The 24,655-nt window shown below is 45.5% G+C and overlaps 3 protein-coding genes across 5 annotated transcripts; 1 reads left to right on the top strand and 2 right to left on the bottom strand.

The window, feature by feature from the left end:
- Positions 1-237: 237 nt before the first annotated feature.
- Positions 238-4,445, top strand: exosc1 (exosome component 1). Of its 2 annotated transcripts, none has more exons than XM_063009401.1 (8): positions 238-292; positions 2,050-2,165; positions 2,250-2,324; positions 2,412-2,500; positions 3,506-3,539; positions 3,641-3,691; positions 3,788-3,872; positions 3,957-4,445. In XM_063009401.1, the coding sequence occupies exons 1-8, from the start codon at positions 265-267 to the stop codon at positions 4,061-4,063; spliced, it is 585 nt and encodes a 194-aa protein (XP_062865471.1). In that variant the 5' UTR covers positions 238-264; the 3' UTR covers positions 4,064-4,445. The 2 variants fall into 2 exon arrangements, with proteins under 2 accessions (XP_062865471.1, XP_062865470.1); XM_063009400.1 differs by lacking the exon at positions 238-292 and adding an exon at positions 842-1,142.
- An 8-nt stretch (positions 4,446-4,453) lies between these two features.
- On the bottom strand, positions 4,454-9,155 carry knop1 (lysine-rich nucleolar protein 1). The gene is made up of 3 exons (XM_063009399.1): positions 9,100-9,155; positions 6,643-7,683; positions 4,454-5,401 (listed from the first exon to the last, which is right to left on the bottom strand). Exons 2-3 carry the CDS (start codon positions 7,672-7,674, stop codon positions 5,084-5,086), a joined length of 1,350 nt encoding a protein of 449 aa, XP_062865469.1. The 5' UTR covers positions 7,675-7,683; positions 9,100-9,155; the 3' UTR covers positions 4,454-5,083.
- A 2,800-nt stretch (positions 9,156-11,955) lies between these two features.
- Positions 11,956-23,359, bottom strand: gprc5bb (G protein-coupled receptor, class C, group 5, member Bb). 2 transcript variants are annotated; one of them, XM_063010417.1, is made up of 4 exons: positions 23,052-23,359; positions 16,471-17,538; positions 15,379-15,485; positions 11,956-13,995 (listed from the first exon to the last, which is right to left on the bottom strand). In XM_063010417.1, exons 2-4 carry the CDS (start codon positions 17,534-17,536, stop codon positions 13,951-13,953), a joined length of 1,218 nt encoding a protein of 405 aa, XP_062866487.1. In that variant the 5' UTR covers positions 17,537-17,538; positions 23,052-23,359; the 3' UTR covers positions 11,956-13,950. The 2 variants fall into 2 exon arrangements, with proteins under 2 accessions (XP_062866487.1, XP_062866488.1); XM_063010418.1 differs by lacking the exon at positions 23,052-23,359 and adding an exon at positions 22,375-22,395.
- Between the last annotated feature and the right edge of the window lie 1,296 nt (positions 23,360-24,655).

Here is a 24,655-nt window from a genome sequence, read left to right as displayed (position 1 = left end):
TCTGTCTGTCTGTCTGTCTGTCTGTCTGTCTGTCTATTTATAACACTGTCTCTCTGCCTGTCTGTCTGTTTATAGGCCTATCTTTCTGTTTATCTGTCTGTCTGTCTAAATGCGAGTTGTCTCATGTTATCCTCGCTTGTCCTCACTGTTTGCCACAACAAAGATGGCGTCCCGAACGTGCCGCTCCGATCTGCCGGCCAATCAGCGACGGCTCAGCGTAGTTACCACCGACCAATCAGCGCGTCTTAGTTTCTTCTTGAAAACATGTCGCCCATGAAGCTGTGTGTTCCAGGTACGTCTGGTTTTAAACGGTTCTCTCGCTTTCTTGTGGGTTTTTTAAGCGTTTAACAAAGCGCGCTTCTATTATTTACATAGTTAATAACGCGGATTGTTTTTAGAGTCGCGGCTGGGCGCGTTTAGGGTGAATTTAATAACTCGTGGTCATAGTTTTAAACTGAATCATCACGTGTTCGTCCTGAACCGCGCCCTGCGCACTACCCTGTGCCCTACTTAGGGGGCGTAGTGTCCTAAACGTAGGGATAATCGCCCCCTGCATTTAGGGAACCCTAGTGTAGGTGCTGCACAGCTTAATTCAGACTTTTGCGTTGTTTTGCCTTGTCTGCTTGTGTTTCTACTACTTCTTAGGGTCTAGTGGTTAGAGCTGTCTGCCTAGAGTAGGTTGTGGGTTCGAATCCCAGCTCTGCCGTCCACCCACTCTTGGACCCTTGAGCAACGGCTGACCCAGCACTCTGACAGAAAGGAGAATTTCATCCCACTGCACACGTGTAATGTATATATGGTGATAATTTGCATTCCAGCCCTACTCAGGTTTCCTTCCACTTAAAAAAAAAAAGACATGCAGAAGGTGGATTGGCTTTTCTACTTTGCCTCAAGTGCACAACTTCCACCCTGCTCCCAGTGTTCCCAGCTGGTGTTCCCAAATGGAAAAGCCAAACTAGTAAACAGAAGGATGTCAGACCAGTATCAGTATAAACATTCCATCTTCAGTGTTTCGGTTCATTCACAGGAAAGCGATCACATGTCCTGCACCCCTGTAGCACCTGTTCACAGGAACACACGCGTTCTTAAGGTTCGTTTTTCGATCGGAGCTGTGATTTCTGGCGACAGGACGCGGAGGCAAGGTTAGCATCGCACGGTGGGCGGAGTCTGCGATGTAAAAGTCAAGCAGACGCTCCACTCCGTTTTCGGTTCCTGGATAATTGTTCCTACTAGAGATGGAAGAGAACAGTTTAGCTGAACAGTTTTGTAATTTGGAGGTGCACTCATCAGTGCGCTCTCGGTGCATTTTCAGCGCAGGTCCCAGGCCCGGATAGAAATAGAAGGATTGCTTCAGAAAGGGCAGTCGGCATAAGAACTGCGAAAGTCTGTTTTGCGGTTTATTATTATTACTAATATTATTATTTGTATTTATTATTATTATTTTCATTATTTTGTTATTATTCACTTTATTATTATAACTAATATTATTTATAGTATATTTTACATTTACTTGTACATATTTTATTATTGTTATTATATTTTAATTATTGTCATTAATATTATTTGTATTTATTATTATAAATATTATTATTTTATTATATTATTACTATTAGTTTTATTATTATTATTGTATTGTATAATTAGAATTATTTTATTATTAATAATAAAATATTGTTATTGTTTATTATTAATTATTATTACTAAAATTGTGTGTACAAATATTATTACTATTATTATTATTAATTTATTATTATTATTTATTTATTAGTAATTTATTATAATTATTTATTATTATTAATGTATTATTATAAATATTATTATTATTACTTTTATTATTATTATTATTATCATTATTAATTATTATTAATTTATTATTATTATTATCGTGCCCAGTAACTCTAAAATTGTATTCGGTACCAGAGGAGAATCAGAAACAGAATCAATCCCAGTAGACATTCTGATTCCGCCCGTTTACCCCTCAGTGTGTGTGAATGTTTCCTAATTCCTCTCTGTCGCTCTGTTTTACTCTCCCTTGTCGTTGCTCGTCAGGTGAAAGGCTGTGCAGCGGGGACGACTGCACCCCCGGCACGGGGGCGTACCTCCGACACGGCTCCGTCTTCGCCTCTCTGGCCGGGTACGTGCTCCGGAGGAACGAGGGCGAGGAGGTGAGGACCCGAGCGCGGTACGTCTGTCCCGGTGAGGGAATCCAACCCGGCGCTGACGGTGTCCTGTCTCCTCTGTCTCCGCAGCTCCCGGTGATCTCGGTGGTGAAGGAAACGGAGGCGCAGTTACTGCCGGACGTGGGCGCCATCGTCACCTGTAAGGTGAGTGAGGGGCGGGGCATGTAGGATTGTAAGAGAAGACTCTGTCGTGTCGAGTCTCAGGTTGTTCCTCTTGTGTTCCGCGTCCAGGTGACGAGTATAAACCCGCGCTTCGCTAAGGTGCACATCCTGTACGTGGGCTCCACGCCCCTCAAAGACCGGTTCAGAGGCACCATAAGGTGCGTATATACACACACACACACACACACATTAAACATAATGTGATGTACATAGTAGTGATGTAGAACACTGAGGGTCACATGAGCACCGAGGGTGACGAACGGCGACTTATCTTCTGGTCATCGGTCACCGGCTTCACGCCTTTTCCGACACGTGTTGACCATCGAACCGCTTCTCTTCACCCGTGTGAGATCGGTATCATACTGACTGCCTGAGTCTCCGTGCAGTTCCTCGACCGGCCAGCAGAGGCCACCGCCGCAAACCCGTCACCTACGCCAGGGTTTTCGAACGTTTTGAGCTTGTTAATACGAGAGGCGTCCACATACTTTTGACCACACAGTGTATCGTCACCGTGTCTCAATCCACACATATCCTCTGTAGGTTCTATAATCACAACTGCTGGGATGATTGCACTGCTCCTTATTCGTACCCGATATGGACAAAAGCATCCGTGGGCACCTGTCCGGCCTTTGTAAACTTACTGTTGGCCTGACTCGCAGTTGGCGTTCCAGTTCATCCCAAAGCTGATCCTCTACAGTATTGTGCTGGAACTGGAAAGGCATTCTGCTGCAACGTGAACCTATAGGGTTTATACGAGAGGCGTCCACATACTTTCGACCATTAGGCGTAACGTCGCTGTTCATAAATATGTCACCCCTGACCCAGGAAAACAGTTCAGTCCTGCACCGGCTGGGCCGAGAGTCACGCACTGCTCTCCATTTTTCATAGTCTCAGTGCAGTTCCTCGACCGGCCAGCGGAGGCCGCCACCGCAAACACACCGAGTCGCCTAAGCCGTGATTTTTTTTTTATAGCCGCCCAGGCGACACGAACGACGCATCAAAATGCTTTCACTGCGGGTTACAAGGTGTAACGTAAAGCCTCCACAAGGGGGCGGTAATGTACCAGTTTATTTTGTGTGCCTTTAATTCTTATTATTTTTCCCTGTGACCCATTTTTTTATGACTCGAACGCTCGGTCACGATTCTGTTTCTGTTTTCCACAGGAAAGAAGACGTACGAGCGACGGAGAAGGACAAGGTACGACCGGAAACCGATAAAATCCTAATAAGTACTCGCCCCCCTATATGATCGTCACGGTAAACCGACTCCTGATTGGTCGATGCGTCGTCTCGTTTCAGGTGGAGACCTACAAGAGCTTCCGACCGGGCGACATCGTCCTGGCCAAAGTGGTATCCTTTAATCGCATGACCCCCCCCCCCCCCCCCCCCCCAACGTCTTATCACCCCGTTTAGAGAGTCGTGCGCCCCTTGACCCGCGGTAACCAGATCTCGTTGGGCGACGTGCAGTCCAACTACCTGCTGACCACGGCGGAGAACGAGCTGGGCGTGGTCGTGGCCCACAGCGAGGCCGGTGAGTGCCGCGCCCGCACCTGTGCGTCCGCGTACTCTCGGCTCGTCCTGACTCCTCCCTCCCTCCCTCTCTCTCGTTCCGCAGGGGTGCAGATGGTGCCCGTCAGCTGGTGCGAGATGCAGTGCCCTCGCACCCACAACAAGGAGTTCCGCAAGGTGGCGCGGGTGCAGCCGGAGTACCTGCAGGCCTAGGGCGGGGCACCCACCGGAACACACAGCTTCACACACACATGCCGCCGGGAATTGTGGGATTCGTAGGCACCAGTATTAAGTCGAAACGATTGATGTGAACTACGAGTGATGTCATAATGTTCTCAGAGTGATGTCATAACGACGCCGGGGCTTCTTATTCGTCCTCTCTACGTACCAGTGGCGCTAACGAGGCATCGCTCAGAAACGAGGCAAAGGCGTTTTCGGACGCCCCCGACCCCAAAGACGATCAGAAGGCGTCCCCCCTCGTTGATTTCAGCTATTTCTTTTCCTTCTTCTTTGTTTCTGTACATATCGAGAGGTCGTGTATTTACAGCAGAACTAAACCTTTTAAAAAAATAATAAAATATAAAAATAAAACAGCTACGCGACTGCTGATTGTTTTCTTTATTTATTGATATTTTATTTTTAATGATTTATCCACATTTACATATTTTATTCACTTATTTATTCTTAAATCCCGGCCTCAGCACTGCTGCAGACCTCGAACCCTGGCTGGTACGTCCCTCTGTGACTAGATTCAGGGTCTGCAGCAGTGGTGGGAATTGGATACGTCAAAAAACAAAAAATAAGCAGTACTGTACACTGAGGGCTGTGTCCCGATCCACACGTATCCTCTGTAGGTTCTATCAGGAAAGGTGTTTGGGACACAACTGCTCCTTAGTCATACCCTATATGGACAAAAGCATCGGGACGCCCGAGTGCTCGCCCCGTCCCAAAATTGTGGGCACCCGTCCGGCCTTGTGAGCTCGCAGTTGGCATTCCAATTCATCCCAAAGCTGATACACGGCTCTACACCATTGTCCTGGAACAGGAAAGGCCCTTCCCTAACATCTTGACCCAGACTGAAAGCATTCGGTTTATTTTACACCCGCTACTCCTGAGCTTGTTAATACCACAGGCGTCCACATACTTTTGACCATACGGTGTATCGTCACTGTTCATAAATGCCAACCCCTGACCGTTCAGTCCTCCACCAGCAGGGCGGCGCACCTCGGACGGTCAGTCGTCGAACCGCACCGAGTTCCGCGCCCCCGCGTCGATGGCGGACCTCCTCCCGGACGTCGGCGCGGCGAACCCCAGCCCCGCCCCCCTGTTCTGGAAGTCCGCGCGCCGGCCCTGGGCGCGCTCGAACTCCCCCAGCAGGGCGCGCTGCATGTGCTGCTGGCCCTCCCTCCCCAGGGCCATGTTGAAGCGCCCGCCGCGCCCGCCGCTCCCTCTCGCCGGCTCCGCGCCCCTCTTGGAGCCGCCCATCAGGCGCAGGAACTTGGCCTGGCGCTCGGAGCTGTCGAAGTGCGCCGTGTCCCACTGGCCGAAGTTCTGGAGGGGCAAAAGGACAAGAGACAAGTCTGAGGTCAGGTGGAGGCTCTTGGAAGAGGGCGTGGCACCTGTGCCAGTCCCCACATTACATTGTGATTATGTGAAGTGACCTTCAGTATTGGGTCAGTAGAGTGTCTGAGAAATTGAGGGTCAAGGGTCTTGCTCAAGGGCTCAATGGTGGGGCTTGAACCAGCAACCTTTTGATTGCTAGTTTAGTACCTCAACCACTAGGCTACAACTGCCCAGTCCTACTGAAAGTATTGGGACACCAGTCATCTTCTGACTAACACTCAGATACACTTCAATCCCAAAGTCCCAAGGTCACATATACAGTTTGGACAAGTTCCCAAGCAGGCGTCCAAATACTTTTGGAGCAGTGCTCTGATGACAAGGTTGGTTCCCTCTTTATCTCCCAATTTAGTCATATCCAATGTGCCAATCTTGGCTCTAATATTGTAGGAGCTGAGGGAAGACACCCTGAGCGACCCTCCCTCCCTCTCTCAAAGACCATCGATTGTTTCTGTGCGGACCCCCGGCCAGGCCGGCAGCTCTGCCGCCACCACAAGTTTATACACCGATCAGCCATAAGATTAAAACCACCTCCACTTACCATATAGGAGCACTTTGTAGTTCTACAATTACTGACTGTAGTCCATCTGTTTCTCTACATGCTTTGTTACTCCCTTTCATGCTGTTCTTCAATGATCAGGACCCCCACAGAGCAGGTATTATTTAGGTGGTGGATGATTCTCAGCACTGCAGTGACACTGACATGGTGGTGGTGTGTTAGTGTGTGTTGTGCTGGTATGAGTGGAGTTTTAAACACCTCACTGTCACTGCTGGACTGAGAATAGTCCACCAACCAAAAACATCCAGCCAACAGCGCCCTGTGGGCAGCGTCCTGTGACCCCTGATGAAGGTCGTCTCTGACTTTACATCTACAAGGTGGACCGACTAGGTAGGCGTGTCTAATAGTGGACAGTGAGTGGACACGGTGTTTAAAAACTCCAGCAGCGCTGCTGTGTCTGATCCACTCATACCAGCACAACACACACTAACACACCACCACCATGTCAGTGTCACTGCAGTGCTGAGAATGATCCACCACCTAAATAATACCTGCTCTGTGGGGGTCCTGTGAGGGTCCTGACCATTGAAGAACAGTATGTAGAGAAACAGATGGACTACAGTCAGTAATTGTAGAACTACAAAGTACTTCTATATGGTAAGTATATACTTACTCCATTGTTGTCCCCTTTCTCCACGTCCACTCTTTCCTCCTCCTGGATCTCCTCACCGCCTCCCACTTTCGTTTCGTCCTCCTTGTCCTCGTCCCCGTTCCCAGGATCTCCACGCTCCTCCTTCACCTTTCGCTCTTTTTTCTTCTTTCTCTTGATCTTCGGTTCCTCTCCGTCCCGAGGTCTGTCGTCTCCTTCGGTCAGTCGTCGTTTCTTCTTTCTGACCCCGGACTCGCCGTTGAGCTCCGGTCCTGGCGTCTCGTCCACGTCGTCCCTCTCAGGGTTCTTTCCTTTTCTTGAGTCCTCGTGAAGGCTCTTGGGTTTCTTTGTTTTTTTCTTCGGTTCTTCTTGGACGACGTCCGTTCCCTCGTCTGCTTCTTCTTCCACCTCGGCACGAGGCTTTTCTTTCTTTTTTGACGTCCTGACTCCTTCACAACCTTTAGCTGTAGAGTCTTTTGCATTCTTTTTCTTCTTTTTGACCTTCTTCTGCAAATCAACGTCCACATCTACAGCCGCTTCATCTTCCTCTATTACTTCTCGTTTCTTCTTTTTTCCCTTCTTCTGGAAGTTCTTATCAACGTCCACATCTACAGCAGCTTCCTCTTCCCCTATTACTTCTTGTTTCTTCTTCTTTTTCTTCTTATCTCCTTGTCTGTGGTCCATGGTTTCCTCTGATTCTTCTACATTGACCTGCTTTTTTAGCTTCTTCTTCGTCTGGACTTCAGGAACGTTGGCGTCCCTGGTTTCCACACCTTCGTCATCAACCTTATTCTTCTTTGAAGGAGCTACATCGTCTTCTTTCACTTCTTTTTTCGTCTTCTTTTTCTTGACCTTCTTTCCAGGAACTTCTACATCCAGTGATTCCACGACACGTCCTTCACTCATGCTAGTTCTTTCCGTGTCTTCTGATTTACTCTTAGTCTTCTTTTTCTTAGGTGGAATGTCCGCGTTCTCTTTAAGTTCTTTTTTCATTTTCTTTTTCTTCTTCTTCGTCTTGTCTGGAACCAGGCCTTCTTCGCCGGTGTCCTTATTCATTCTTCCCTCCTGTCAGATATGAGTGTCCAATGATTTAATAATGCAAACGGTTAAAACTAAATCTAGAATATTCTCTAAAAGATCTTCTTGATTGGAATTTTATGGATTATTAAGGCATTCAAACATGTTTTTTTTTCTCAGTTTGCTCACAGAAACGTATTCCTGCAACAGGGGTGTTCAAAAATTATATAAATTATATGGGATTACTGCATATTTATCATATTTTAATGCTATTAAATTAATTTTGGCTCAGATTAAGACTGTGTACGGGAAACTTAATACATTGTTGTATTCTTGAACGCAGCATTAGCCAATCAGCTAGTATCACATATTCTGTATCTAATTTTATTCATTTTTTTTTTCATAATTTCATCACTTTTACGGTAAATTCTTTAAATATGACTACTTTATTATGGATATATGTGTATTAATAACATAAAAACGTCATAAATTGTAAGAATTTGTGTCAGAACTGAATGAAGCTATCCGTTTGTTTACATTCTCAGTAACGGTTACTAGCCGAATCATTCGGACTCGGTTCCATGAACGACTAGGAGTCGACTCCTTTATCCAACGCACTTCACACTGAGCCGACAACAAGTTTTAAAGAGTCGGTTCCTAATATGGAAACAGATTCAAACACTAAGTTTAATTAACAGCGTTAGGTAATAAATGTGCAGTTTTAACACGTTTTTTTCGAATAAACTAAACATAACAGATATAATAAATGTTATAGCATCGTTGTTTATTATTTTATTGCTGCACACGGTGACCCTGGTGAGTAATTTTACTATAATTGTGTATATTTGGTTCGGTTCTGATGTATTTAATAGTATTTTCCTGTCATCACAAAGTGTCTGATTATTGAAAGTAAATTGTAATAAATGTATTAATTTAATCTTTATTATCATGCAATTATTTACTGGTGTAGTTTGTTTAATAATATTATTAAATGACAAATGCAGTAAATGATGGGACACGTAGAGTTTCTTATTATTTTTATTATTAATATTATTATTATAATTATTATTATTAGTAGTAGAACATTTTGACAGCTGTAATAATGTAATAATTGTGTAATAATGCATTTACTGCTCATAATGCATGCTTTATAGTTAAGGTTTATATATATTTTTAATATATTAATAAACTAAAAGCAGCTTGGAAAGCTAAATTTCTATATTAACCTGCAGAACTTAAATAAATAAATAAATAATAAAGATCCAGTATTTGTTTATTAAACTGTGATGGTTTGATTTTTTTAACAATAAATATTAACATTTCTGACACGTTGTGAGGAAATCTGGAATAAATGTAAATCTTAGTGTTTCAGATTCACAAAAACGATCATTTAAATAGCAAAACATTAAATCTGATCATAAATGCGGTTATTTATCTGTAATAATAATGAATAAATAAACTTACTTATAAACACACGTGGGTTCAGATCCAGCAACGTGAATCCAGCAGCAAAACCCGGACACAGACGCGTCACATACAAGCTCACATTTCATAATAAAAGTCCTAATTAAAGGCCGTGTCTAATACTTAAATTCCACAGTTCCCCTTGTATTTTGTGTCCCATTAAAAGCTCTTAAATCTCTGTTCATGTCTTTTATCTCTCTTTATCAGCATCAGCTAGATTCATTTCCAAATCCTGAACTATTTGCTGAGAGAAGCTCATGGTTGTTCAGTGTGAGCACAAGCTCTGAGAAGTGAGATGATTTATTAGGTTCTGGATTTACCTGGTAAATGCTTGACCTGTCTGTTCTATTCTATTCTATTCTATTCTATTCTATTCTATTCTATTCTGTATACACACTAGTATTTTTTATTATGTTACAGATTAAAAAAAAAGATTTAAATGCCTTTTTTATTATTCATAATAAAATAAAAATTAACATAAACAAATGAACATAAATAAATAAGAAATACAAATAAAATTGATTGTATAAAATAAAAACGAATAAATAAATAAACATAAATACACAAATGATTTAAAATCAATTTTATCAAATACAAATAAATAAGTGAACATAAATAAATACAAAATAAATTAAAATGAATTTTATAACATAAGAATAAATTAATAAATAAACATAAATTAATTAAAAATAAATTAAAATACATTTTATAAAATAAGAATAAATAAATAAATGAACATAAGTAAACAAAACGTAAAACAAAATAGATTGTATTAAATAAAAATGAATAAATAAATAAACATAAATAAAAACTGATTACAAGTGTATTTAATAAATAAATAAATTAACATAAATAAAAAACAACGAAAACAAATTTTATAAAATACAAATAAATAAATAAATAAGTAAACATAAATAAATAGAGAATAAATTACAAATAGTTTTATAAAATAAGAATAAATAAACAAGCATAAAAAATAAAAAAAATATAATATAAATTATAAAATAACTTAATTAACATAAAAATAAATTAAAATACATTTTATAAAATACAAATAAAGAAATAAATGAACATAAATCAATTAAAAAAAAAAAAATTTTTTAAGAAATAAAAATAAATGAACATAAATAAAAAATAAATTAATTAAAAGAATATTAAGCTAGCTATTCTATTGATTTCCTATAAAAAATGCACAGTGATATTAAACCTTTGTATTAATGTAATCAAATAAATAAATAAAGACACGAGGACAGGTTCGCCATGAAAAGCTTTATTCTCAAAGAGGAGACATTAAAAACAGAGAATAAAAACAGATACTGCACAGTTAAGTTATGGCCTTTTAATATCTCTGAACGTCCACGGTGCTGCATTCAATCACCAAAACATCACCAAGCGTCCAGGACCGAACCATGTATGAACCGGAGGGGGTTTGAGCGCCTACATCAGGTGGAAGCGAGAAGTGCAAGAACGACACCACTGAGAACTTTTACTATCAAATAAAGAAAAACCACGAAGCTGTTAAAGAAAATCGGCGGTTTACTAACGAACATCCGACGTTTCAGCGTCCAGGCGCCTCGGGCTCCTAACCAGGGTCCTTACACTGCCGATCGTGTCCACCAGGGGGCAGCAGAGCTGAGATTCGAACCCGGAGAGGAGCGTCCCTCAGCGACCGGCATTACCCAGCGGCATTACCCAGCAGACTGATGTCTCACCCTCCTAAATCGGGCCCCTGTTCACCAGACTCCAAAAGGAAACTGGAATGTTGTAGCGCGGCCGTAACTCGACTCCGGGTTTGAACCCTACAGGGAGAGTCGCACGTCAGCTGTTCTCATCACAGGACAAACCAAGCGGAACATGCAAACCTCATACAGAAAGGTGCCTGGGAATCGAACCCAGGACCTTCTTCAAGACCCCGCAACTTTTTTTTTTTTCTCACCCAGCAGACTAGAGCCTGATTTCGTCTGCAGTGCCAGTCGTGTCCACTAGGGGGCAACAATGTAAGATGAACAGATTTTTGGGTTAGTTTAAGCTTTTGAGGGTCGGGTTCTAGACTGGATATTTTTGCTGGACCTGGCAACCCAGATGATCCGACAGCTTGGATCTGCTGCACTGCCGATGAACAGATTTGGGGGGATTCTAGACTGTAAGTTTTTGCAGGACCTGGCAACCCAGACTGTCTGCACTCCTGATCGTGTCCACTATGGGGCGCCAACGATGTAAGATTAACAGATTTTTGGGCAGGTTTCAGTCTCGGATGGGGGGATTCTAGAATGTATATTTTTTGCAGGACCTGGCAACCCAGACTGACTCCACTGCCAATTGTGCCCGCTAGGGGGCGCTAACAATGTAAAATTAACAGATTTAGATGAACAGATTTTCGGGCTAGTTTCAGCTTCCGAAGTCGGGTTGTAGACTGTATGTTTTTGCAGGACCTGGCAACCCAGAATGTCTGCACTGCCGATTGTACCCACTAGGGGGCGGCAACAATGTAGGATTAACAGATTTAGATGAACAGATTTGGGGGGATTCTAGGGGGGGATTATTTTTTTAACATGACCTGGCAACCCAGACGGGCCAACAGCTCGTGTCTGCCAGCTGTCTGCACTGCCAATCGTGGCCGCTAGGGGGCGCCAACAATGTAAGATTAACAGATTTAGATGAACAGATTTGGGGGGATTCTAGACTGCATTTTTTTTGCAGGACCTGGCAACCCAGACTGTCTGCACCGCCGATCGTGCCCGCTAGGTGGCGCCCGGCCGACAGATTTCAGAGCCGAGATTCGAAGACAAGTTCATCGTTACGTCTGATTATACCCCTCTCCGCCCGACCCTCCCTCCCTCCCTCAGACACGCCCATTTCCGCGTGACCGCCGGAACGTCGGCGCAGATCCGGAAGCCCCGCCCCCCAACGGCGTAAAGTGCTACTAATATTATCCACTCGTCCAACTGCCTACTGGTTAATAATAATAATAATAATAAAACAAACGAACGACGTCAGTACCGACACGCTACTCACGAAAGAAATTCCACGAAACGCTCGTACGCGGTTCTACAATGCGACTAGCGAATGGCGAGCGCGAGAGTAAAGTGCACAGAAACGCATCCCTGATTAGCGAACGGAAATAATAAAGAAACAGAAAAGCACGTTAGCGTTTCGCAACCGAGCGACGACTGTTTAGCGTTTACAAAAGAATCGTTAGTAAATTTTGATTGTCTTTTCTAAGACGTTAGAAAACCTTCGTCCCCGCCGTATCGCTCCGTACCTCCAGTGGTGTGTGTTTCCCAAAGGTCGGGGGGGACCGGGTGGTCGATAGCGACGATACACAACACGGCCAAAAGTATCCGGACGCCTGACCGAAGGACTCTGGTGTGGTGGCCGAGGTCACTGGAAACGACTTATCTTTAAAGTTGGGAGCTTAGTGGGCGGAGCTTCGGGCTGTCGTTCAACAGGTTGAGAGATCGAATCCCGGCTCTGCCAAGCAGCCAATGTTGGGCCCTTGAGCGAGACCCTTGACCCTGTCAGCTCCATACTCTGTACGGTGGATTGGCGTGCGAGGTCGGTCTCGCGTATGGAGAGTCACTCGCCGATCTCCACCTTCCTCCACTTCTGTACAGGCTGTTGATCGACAGGCTAAAAGGTCGAATCCCTCTCTGCCATGCAGCCACTGTTGGGCCCTTGACCCTCTTGGCCCTTGACCCTCCATCCTTCAGTGGCTCGGCTTGTGGGGTCGGTCTCGTGTATGGAGAGTTACTCACCTTACTCCACTTCTGTACAGGCGCCTCGGGCTACCAACCAGGGTCCTTATGCGGTGTAAGGGCCCTTGAGGGAGGCCCTCGACCCTCTATACTTTGGTGGATTGACTTGTGAGGTCGGTCTCGCGTATGGAGAGTCACTCGCCAATCTCCACCTTCCTCTACTTCTGTACAGGTGCCTCGGGCTACTAACCAGGGCCCTTGCGCAGTGTAAGGGCCCTTGATCGAGGCCCCTGACCCTCTTGGCTCCGTACTTTGGTTGATTGGCGTGTGACTCTCCATACGCGAGACCGACCTCACGCGCCGATCCACCGAAGTACTACTAACCAGGGTCCTTACACGGCGTAAGGGCCCTTGAGTGAGGCCCCTAACCTTCTCGACTCTGTACTTTGGTGGATCGGCTCGTGAGGTCGGTCTCGTGTATGGAGAGTCACTCACCTTGACTACTAACCAGGGTCTCCACGCGGCGTAAGGGCCCTTGATTGAGGCCCCTACCCCTCTCGGATCCAGGGCTGACCCTGCGTTCTGACCCCAGCTTCCAAACAAGCTGGGATACCCCCAAAAAAGAACTGTACTAGCGTATATGTATGTATGTATGAAGGGGGCGTCCAGATACTTTTGACCGTGGCCGTCGGCATTCCAGTGCAAATTCGCCGCATCACCCACAATGCACCACGTTACACGTCATAGAAAGAAATACGACGTCATCTCATCGTCATCAGAGTCCGAACGTTTCGTCGAAGTGGCTTGTTTCGTTGTCAGGCAGTGATGGTGGTACCGCAGGGTACGGTTACTGACCGCCGACCGCGGACGCCGTCGTTTCCCGGTAAAGGAAGCGAGGGAGTTTAGCGGAAGTACCCGTGCTGATCTGATTCGCTGTTATCTCCGGGGGGGACGAATGAGTTTAGCAACAAACTAACAACCACCTGATCTGAGATCTGAGATCCGCCTTGACGGGTCACATGACGACGAAATTAGTCCTCCCTCCCTCAGACACGGGTACTTCAGCGGTCCCGATAATTCCGGTCTCGGATCAGTAACCGTACCGCGCGGGACGGCGCCGGACGGGGACCCCGCCCGGTATCCGCGGTGACGGGCTTCACCACAGGTGGCGTCCGGTGTAGTTGGGAGGAGCGCTGGGAATCTGCGGGGCACAGAGAGACGGAAACACACTTCAGGGTGTGCAGTGTGTACGAGTGTGTGTGTGTGTGTGTGTGTGTGTGTGTGTGTGGTGTACACACGGCGCCTGGAAAACATGCCACTCCCACCGGGACGAATCGGAACGCCGCCCGTGAGCAAGGCCCGAACCATAATAAGGTTCGGACCGTCACCATGACGTGATGCTACCGCCAGCACACTTTACATTCCAGTGAGGTGGATTTCGGGCGGGGCAGAATGCTACGTCATGTGACCGACAAGTTGGCGCCAGTCGCCGTTGACTAGATTTCGACACACGGCCTGACCTAGGCAGCGTGGCTGTAGCTATTTTATTGATGCATTTGCTCCTAATTTAGTCGTAGCCAGTTCCTCTTCCTCTGCTGGAGACCCTTATGGCGTACGGAGGGTATATTCTGCTGACACGCCCTCCCTTTGTACCCTCCTTATTCGCCGGTACGTGGGTGGATCGGCATGTGGGGTCGGTCCTGCGTATGGAGAGTCACTCGCTGATCTTCTGTACAGGCGACTCGGGCTACCTCCAAGACCCCGCCCCCTTTTTTTGTCCCGATTTTGCCCGCTAGGGGGCGCCCAGCAACCCCGTCCTATCGGGATCTTATTGAGGTGTGTTCTTTGACTGAACAAGAGAGCAGGGGGGGGGGGGGGGAGGGTCACAAATACAGAAGGCGCACGGGGTTACGCGAACCTACGAATCGAGGGGGCGGATCAGTGAACGCGTCCACGCCCCTGAGCGTCGCCCGCTGGTCCGGGTCTTGGTATTCGGTATAGAAGTCCCTCCCCTTACTCGAGGCGCTCGAGCCCCATTGGCCCGAATAAAGCTTCGAGAAGTGTGTAGCCCCGCCCACTAATTTGACGCCCACTGGTCCGGGTACTTTTGGTATACTCTGGGCGGAGGTTCAGCCCACTCTGACGTGATGCTACCACCAGCACACTTTACATCACAGTGATGCGACGTCACATGACCGACAAGTCGGCGTCTGCTGCCGTTTCAACCAATAGAGACGCAGCCTGACCTAGGCAGCGTGGCCCCGCCCCTTTCTGCCAATTTAGTCATAGCCAGTTACTCCTCCTCTGCTCGGGAGGGCACAATCGCCCGTACTTCGAAGTACTATCGAAGACCCCGCCCCTTTCTGCTAATTTAGTCATAGCCAGTGACTCCTCCTCTGCTCGGGGAAGACCCCGCCCCTTTTTTTAGTCTACTCTTTTCCCACCCGGCAGACTAGATGCTTCTTTGGCTGAACAAAGGGGTTCGAATCCCACCCGAAGGGTCACAAATAGGGTCACTGGTGTTAATGTTGGAGGGGTGGGTGTGTCGGGTTGTCAAGGTGCCGCGTGCGTTAGCGCTTGTTACCGTTCCTCCGTTCATCAGCAGGGCCATTTCGGTGGGCTGGTACACGTGGCTCCGGAAGGGCGGGTTCGAGCGCATCATGGCGGCGTGGTAGCCGTCAGCCTGCATGCCTGTCAACACACACACACACACACACGTTCAGCAGCGACTCTTAGCAAGGTCAGCGCTAACACTCGCGACTAATTAGCTAATAGAGCCGCTTAATTCTCAAGAGGAAAGAACGGCGGGGAAGGGTTGCCAAGTTGGGTGGAAAAAGTGTAGAGAGAGAGAAAGAGAGTGCATGAAGTCCCTCCCCTTATCCGATTGGCCCGAATAAAGCTTTGAGAAGTGTGTAGCCCCGCCCACAAATCTGTCGCCCACTGGTCCGAGCTTTTTGGGAGGAGGAGCGGAGGTTCAGCCCGCCCTGAAGTCATGCTACCGCCAGCACACTTTACATCACAGTGAGAGCGCTAAAAGTCCCTCCCCTTACTGGAGGTGCTCGAGCCCGATTGGCCCGGATAAAGCTTTGAGAAGTGTGTAGCCCCGCCCACTGGTCCGAGCTTTTTGGGAGGAGGGGCAGAGGTTCAGCCCGCCCTGATGTGATGCTACCGCCAGCACACTTCACATCACAGTAAGAGTGATAGAAGCCCCTCCCCTTACTGGAGGCGCTCGAGCCTGATTGGCCTGAATAAAGCTTTGAGAAGTGTGTAGCCCCGCCCACTGGTCCGAGCTTTTTGGCAGGAGGGGCAAAGGTTCAGCCCGCCCTGATGTAATGCTACCGCCAGCACACTTTACATCACAGTGAGAGCGCTAAAAGTCCCTCCCCTTACTGGAGGCGCTCGAACCCGATTGGCCCGGATAAAGCTTTGAGAAGTGTGTTGCCCCGCCCACTGGTCTGGGTTCGGGTTTCAATGAAAACCACCGGGACGAATGGGAACGCCGACCGTGAGCGAGGCCTTCTCAGGACGCGGTGCTGACAAAACGGGGTGTCCGGGTACTTTTGGTTCAGCCCTCCTTGATGTGATGCTACCGCCAGCACACTTTACATCACAGTGTAGAGTGTGTAGCCCCGCCCACTAATTAGCATAACACTAGCTTTAATGACTTGAATAGTACCTGGGTTGTGCTCCTCTATGGAAAAGGCCTGCCTGTCCGGGTACGCCGCCCTGTGATTGGCCGGCAGCTCGTCGTCGTCGTGGTAGGGGTGCGAGGCCGGTGGCTGCCGCGCCTCGTAGTAATCCTGCCCCCCGTCCTCGCCACTCTGATTGGCCGTCCGCAGGCACAGGTGCGTCTCCGGGATGGCGTGGAAGAGCAGCAGCGCCCAGCCCTCCATCACCAGGGCGATGGCCAGCGCTGGCTCCTCCCCGTCCGTGTCGGCCGTGGCCGCGCCCCCGTACAGGTAGAACCCCAACCACGCCGCCCAGACCAGGAGGGAGCCCAGGCAGGACAGGAAGAGCCAGACGGCGTTGCAGCTCCAGCGGCGCCTCTTCTTCCGGGCGGCATCGTCGGTGCGCCGGGCGCCGCACAGCAGGACGCCGAGCGACAGAGTCGAGGCGGTCAGGAGGAGCAGCAGGGCGTAACCACACACCAGCGCGAAGTCCAGCGGCGGGTAATCGCAGGCGCTCCGCCCCTCCCGCACCACCGTCAGGAGCAGCCACTCCCCGCTCACGATGCCCTGCACGGCCGCCGTCCCGAACGCCAGCGCCGACAGCGCCGGTCCCGACGGGCCGCGCCCCCCGGCCGCCAGCTTCCTCAGCCTCACTGCCTGCGCCAGCAGACACGAGAAGCACAGCGCGAACAGCCAGCTCCACAGACCCCGCCGCGCCAGGCACACGGCCTCGCCCCGCCCCATCACGAACGCCAGCGACAGGCCGAACAGACCCAGCGCCCCCAGCAGCAGCAGCAGGAGCGGCCCCACCCCGCTGCGCCGCTCCGGCTCCGTCACCGTCTTCAGCCGGGACAGCAGGACGCCGCACAGGACCAGGGCCGACACCGCACCGCCGCACGCCACCGCCTCCAGGACCACGCCCCACACCGACTCCAGGTCGCACAGGAGCCGGAACGACGGGTCCAGGTCCGAGCCGCACCCTCTGGGGAGGCGCTGGGATTCGTCCGAGCTGCCGGACGCGCCGGAGCAGAGGAGGACGAGGAGGGCGGGGAGCGCCGCCGACACCGCCGCCATGGCTGTACGGGTGAGAAAACTCAGAATCAAACCTCTACAACCACAACATTCACTACTAACACTTACAACTACTGTGGGGATTTGTGCCCGTTTCGATGACAGTGTTTATATGTCACACAGTGACACACACACACACACACACACACACCGAGGTCTCTAATACACACACCCACAGTGACACACACACACACACACACAGTAACACACACACACAGTAACACACACACACACACACGTTAACACACACACACAGTAACACACAGTAACACACAGTAACACACACACACACACAGTAACACACAGTTACACACAGTAACACACAGTAACACACACACACGTTAACACACACACAGTAACACACAGTAACACACAGTAACACACAGTAACACACACACACACACACACACACGGTAACACACACACACAGTAACACACACACACACACACAGTAACACACACACACACACAGTAACATACACACACACAGTAACACACACACACACAGTAACACACACACACACAGTAAAACACACACACACAGTAACACACACACAGTAACACACACACAGTAACACACACACAGTAACACACACACACAGTAAAACACACACACAGTAACACACACACACACAGTAACACACACACACAGTAACACACACACACACAGTAAAACACACACACACACACACACAGTAACACACACACAGTAACACACAGTAACACACACACAGTAACACACACACACAGTAAAACACACACACAGTAACACACACACACAGTAACACACACACACACACACACACAGTAACACACACACACACACACAGTAACACACACACACACACAGTAACACACACACACACACAGTAACACACACACACACAGTAACACACACACACACAGTAACACACACACACGGTAACACACACACACACACACACACGGTAACACACACACACAGTAACACACAGTAACACACACACACAGTAACACACACACACACTGTAACACACACAGAGGATTCTTATAACACACACACACACAGTAACACACACAGTAACACACACACACAGTAACACACACACACGGTAACACACACACACACGGTAACACACACACAGTAACACACACACACAGAGGATTCTTATAACACACACACACACAGTAACACACACAGTAGCACACACACACACAGTAACACACACACACACACAGTAACACACACAGTAACACACACACACACACAGTAACACACACAGTAACACACACACAGTAACACACACAGTAACACACACACACAGTAACACACACACACACAGTAACACACACACACACACGGTAACACACACACAGTAACACACACACACAGAGGATTCTTATAACACACACACACACACACAGTAACACACACACACACAGTAACACACACACAGTAACACACACACACAGTAACACACACACAGTAACACACACACACACAGTAACACACACACACAGTAACACACACACACAGAAAATTCTTATAACACACACACACACACACGGTAACACACACACACACACACAGAATTCTTATAACACACACACACACACACACACACACAGTGACACACACACAGAATTCTTATAACACACACACAGTGACACACACACACACACACAGTAACACACACACACACATGTTTGGCCAACACCTGAAGAGGAACAGGTGAACTGCCTCACCACTAGGAGGCGCACCTGTTAGTGCAGGTCACAAGCCCGGGCTCAGTGAGGAGGGTCGTGTCAGGGGCCTAATTAGGTTCATGCTCAGGAGTCCAAATACTTTTGATCATCCAGCGTATCGAGTGTTTTAAATAAACCGATCTGGCGCGGCGGGGGGTCACCGGGGGGGCGCGGTGGTGAGATGGAGAGAATTCGGTCAGGAAACAAAGAGGGTCTGTAGCGCCAACAAAAGCTCAGAAATACCACCGTTGTCTAAACCCCTGTCACCGTGGTGATGTAATGCCCCATCACCGTGGTGCCCGTGTGATGTAACGCCCCGTCGCCGTGGTGCCCGTGTGATGTAACACCCCGTCGCCGCAGCGTTTTACCCCGCACCGTTTACTGGGCGGCTCTTCGGGTCGCCGTTGTCCGCTGCACCGGCGGCCGCAGGACCGCAGTGCTGATGTCACGCTTTTGTTGTGTCTCGCGCCCCGAGCGGCCCCCGGTCGCGCCTCTCCAAAGGGGTTTCCATAGCAACCGCAGGCATGCGTGGGATGTCTGAGATGCAACCAAGTCGAGTTTATGTAAGGAGAGACCAGCGCCGCACGCTAACCATCACACACACACACACACAATAACACACACCCTATAATATATACACACAGAGAGTAATACACACACAATAACACACACTAAGTAACACAATAATACACACACACAATAATACACACACACACTGAGTAACACACACTGAGTAACACACAATAATACACACACACAAACAGTAATACACACTGTCATACACACAGAGTAACACACACACAAACAGTAATACACACTGTCATACACACAGAGTAACACACACACAGAGTAACACACACAGAGTAACACACAATAATACACACACACAAACAGTAATACACACTGTCATACACACAGAGTAACACACACACAAACAGTAATACACACTGTCATACACACAGAGTAACACACACACACAGAGTAACACACACAGAGTAACACACAATAATACACACACAATAATATACACAAAGTAACACACAGAGTAACACACAATAATATACACACACAAAGTAATACACACAGAGTAACACACACAATAACACACACACAGAGTAATACACACAGAGTAACACACACAATATACACAGAGTAACACACAGAGTAACACGTAATAATATACACAAAGTAACACACACACAGAGTAATACACACAGAGTAACACACACAGAGTAACACACACAATAATATACACAGAGTAACACACACAATAATATACACAGAGTAACACACACAATAATATACACAGAGTAACACACACAGAGTAACACACACAATATACACAAAGTAACACACACACACAGAGTAATACACACAGAGTAACACACACAGAGTAACACACACAGAGTAACACACACAATAATATACACAGAGTAACACACACAATAATATACACAGAGTAACACACACAGAGTAATACACACACAGAGTAATACACACAGAGTAACACACACAATAATATACACAGAGTAACACACACACACAATATTACACACACAGAGTAACACACACACACAATAACACACACAAAGTAATACACACAGAGTAACACACACACAATAACACACACAAAGTAATACACACAGAGTAACACACACAATAATATACACAAAGTAACACACAGAGTAACACACACAATAATATACACACACAAAGTAATACACACAGAGTAACACACACACAATAACACACACACAGAGTAATACACACAGAGTAACACACACAATAATATACACAAAGTAACACACAGAGTAACACACGTAATAATATACACAAAGTAACACACACACAGAGTAATACACACAGAGTAACACACACAGAGTAACACACACAATAATATACACACACAAAGTAATACACACAGAGTAACACACACACAATAACACACACACAGAGTAACACACACAGAGTAACACACACAATAATATACACACACAAAGTAATACACACAGAGTAACACACACACAATAACACACACAGAGTAATACACACAGAGTAACACACACAATAATATACACACACAAAGTAATACACACAGAGTAACACACACACAATAACACACACACAGAGTAATACACACAGAGTAACACACACAATAACACACACAAAGTAATACACACAGAGTAACACACACACAATAACACACACACAGAGTAACACACACAGAGTAACACACACAATAATATACACACACAAAGTAATACACACAGAGTAACACACACACAATAACACACACAGAGTAATACACACAGAGTAACACACAATAATATACACACACAAAGTAATACACACAGAGTAACACACACACAATAACACACACACAGAGTAATACACACAGAGTAACACACACAATAAAATACACAGAGTAACACAGAGTAACACACGTAATAATATACACAAAGTAACACACACACAGAGTAATACACACAGAGTAACACACACAGAGTAACACACACAGAGTAACACACACAATAAAATACACAGAGTAACACACAGAGTAACACACGTAATAATATACACAAAGTAACACACACACAGAGTAATACACACAGAGTAACACACAGAGTAACACACGTAATAATATACACAAAGTAACACACACACAGAGTAATACACACAGAGTAACACACACAGAGTAACACACACAATAATATACACAGAGTAACACACACACAATAATATACACAGAGTAACACACACACACACACACAAACAATATTACACACACAGAGTAATACACACAGAGTAACACACACAATAATATACACAAAGTAACACACACACAGAGTAACACACACAATAATATACACACACATACACAGAGTAACTCACACACAAACACACACACACAGACAGTAACATAAACACACACAGAGTAACACTCAGTAACACACACACACACACACAATAACACACACACACACACAATAACACACACACACACACACACAATAACACACACACACACACACAATAACACACACACACACAATAACACACACACAGACAGACACGCACATAAACACACTCCTTATATAGACGTATAAAAACTTTACCCACGAGACCAGATCTCAACACTGTCGTGACCCCCCAACACACACACACACACACACACACACACACACACTCACACACACACACACACACACGCACACACACACACACACACACACACACACACACACACACACTGTTAATCACTCGTGTATGTATAGTCGGGTAACAGAGAGGAGGATCCGGGAGTCGCCTCACAGTAAGAAGGGTCTGAGTTCTATTCCCCTGGAACATTTGCATGTTCTCCCTGTGCCCACTAGAGAGTCCCGACCAATCGGACTCACCGTGACCCTGACCAGGATAAACGGATGAACCCTGATTTGAAAACAGCGGGTGGATATTCACTCACAGAGGGGCCAACACACCTTCTGCATGGTGGGGATCGAACCCACGTCCCCTCTTCCCAACACACACACAGGGGGGGGGGGGGCATGTGGGCCTCACAAAGGGGTGAATATCAGCACACACACACACACACACACACACACACACACACACACACTAGTGATTAAGTAAAGCGCCGCTCCGTCTTACGTAATTAGCCATTAAGCGCATTAAGAATGTCATAAAACGCGAATTTGCGCATATTTTTTAATTGCGCATTTGCTTCTATATATTAAAAAATATATAAATATATATACATAATAAAATAATCTATATATAAAATTTATGTTCTTACCTTATAATAAAGAATCTGTCGGTGTAAAACCGAGGTGCAAAACGTCCCGCTGGGATTATTTATTTATTCCAGACGCATCTCCTAAACGCGCAGTCTTTATCCGGCCGTTATTCCCATTTTCTGCGCAAATTAGCGTCGTTGGCGCACCACTACCGAATCCTCCGAGCGCTCCGGATTAACCGCGACACCGCGGGGATAAGAGACCACAGATACACGGGAACGGGAGCGCTCCTAAACCCGAACCGTTCCAGTCACACCAGTCCGGTTCGTTCCTTTGTCCATCAGCGCTCGGTGCTCGCCGCGATCCCCTCCTGCCAAATCTGTGTCTACCCCCCTACACACCCCTCACACTGCCTGTTCTCAGTGTGTGTGTGTGTGTGTGTGTGTGTGTGTGTGGAGCCCGAACACGCGCACACTCACGCGCACGCACGCTCGCACTCACGCGCACATGTACACGCGCGCGCACGGTCCGAGCGGCCGCTTAACAACCGACAATCCGTCAATTATATTTATTTATTTATTTATTTATTTATTTATTTATTTATTTATTTATTTTATGTGTTTATTATATTTTATTTCATAATTGATTACATTTAATTAAAGTATGAGTATAGCAGGGCTTGAACCAACAACCTTCTGAAACACATTAAAAAAGTACTTTTAAATAGAAAGAGATACTTTTAATGTTTTTATTTTATTTTTTTTAATCTATTTATTTATTTATCTATTTATTATTTATCTATTTATTATTTATCTATTTATTTATTTATCTATTTATTATTTATTGATTTATTATTTATCTATTTATCGATTTATTTATTTATCGATTTATTATTTATCTATTTATTATTTATCGATTTATTATTTATCTATTTATTACTTATATATTTATTATTTATCTATTTATTTAATTATCTATTTATTATTTATCTATTTATTTATTTATCTATGTATTTATTTTATTATTTATTTATTTATTTTTATTATTTATTTATTATTCATTATTTTTTTATCTATTTATTTATTTATCTATGTATTTATTTTATTATTTATTTTTATAATTTATTTATTTATTTATTAGTTATTACTATTTATTTATTTATTTATTTATTAGTTATTTATTTATTAGTTATTTATTATTCATTATTTATTTATCTATGTATTTTTTTATTATTTATTTTTATTATTTATTTATTTATTAATTATTTATTCATTTATTTATGAATCTATTTATTATTTATCTATTTAATATTGATCTATTTATTCAATTATCTATTTATTATTTATCTATTTATTTATTTATCTATGTATTTATTTTATTATTTATTTATTTAATATTCATTATTTATTTATTATTCATTATTTATTTATTTATTTATGTGTCTATTTATCTATTTATTTACTTATCTATGTATTTATTTATTTATTTATTTATTCATTTACTGATTTATTTATTTATTAATCTATTTTAATAAATGAGCGGTCGGGACGCGCTTCTAGTCACTGGATGATCCCGACAGCTGCTCGAGTCTCTATTTTTAATCCGCATCGGAATAGAAACCGACACCCGATACTTGTTTGGAAGCGACTCGGAGAGGGAAGCC

This window comes from Trichomycterus rosablanca, chromosome 15, assembly GCF_030014385.1.
Source record: "Trichomycterus rosablanca isolate fTriRos1 chromosome 15, fTriRos1.hap1, whole genome shotgun sequence".
NCBI classification, from domain to species: domain Eukaryota; kingdom Metazoa; phylum Chordata; class Actinopteri; order Siluriformes; family Trichomycteridae; genus Trichomycterus; species Trichomycterus rosablanca.
The sequence above is the reverse complement of the archived record's forward strand: the minus strand, read 5'-3'. Positions and strand labels throughout refer to the sequence as shown.

What these genes read in the sequence shown, in the direction of transcription:
- gprc5bb (XM_063010417.1), bottom strand. Translation starts at nt 17,536, where the DNA reads ATGGCGGCGGTGTCGGCGGCGCTCCCCGCCCTCCTCGTCCTCCTCTGC. An exon ending in CATAGAGGAGCACAACCCAG is followed by an intron (nt 15,486 to 16,470) that starts GTACTATTCAAG and finishes GTGTGTTGACAG; the next exon opens with GCATGCAGGCTGACGGCTAC. An exon ending in TGCTGATGAACGGAGGAACG is followed by an intron (nt 13,996 to 15,378) that starts GTAACAAGCGCT and finishes TGTGCCCCGCAG; the next exon opens with ATTCCCAGCGCTCCTCCCAA.
- exosc1 (XM_063009400.1), top strand. Translation starts at nt 857, where the DNA reads ATGCAGAAGGTGGATTGGCTTTTCTACTTTGCCTCAAGTGCACAACTT. An exon ending in GGAGGAACGAGGGCGAGGAG is followed by an intron (nt 2,166 to 2,249) that starts GTGAGGACCCGA and finishes CTGTCTCCGCAG; the next exon opens with CTCCCGGTGATCTCGGTGGT. An exon ending in CGTGGCCCACAGCGAGGCCG is followed by an intron (nt 3,873 to 3,956) that starts GTGAGTGCCGCG and finishes CTCGTTCCGCAG; the next exon opens with GGGTGCAGATGGTGCCCGTC.
- knop1 (XM_063009399.1), bottom strand. Translation starts at nt 7,674, where the DNA reads ATGAATAAGGACACCGGCGAAGAAGGCCTGGTTCCAGACAAGACGAAG. An exon ending in AGAAAGGGGACAACAATGGA is followed by an intron (nt 5,402 to 6,642) that starts GTAAGTATATAC and finishes TTGCCCCTCCAG; the next exon opens with AACTTCGGCCAGTGGGACAC.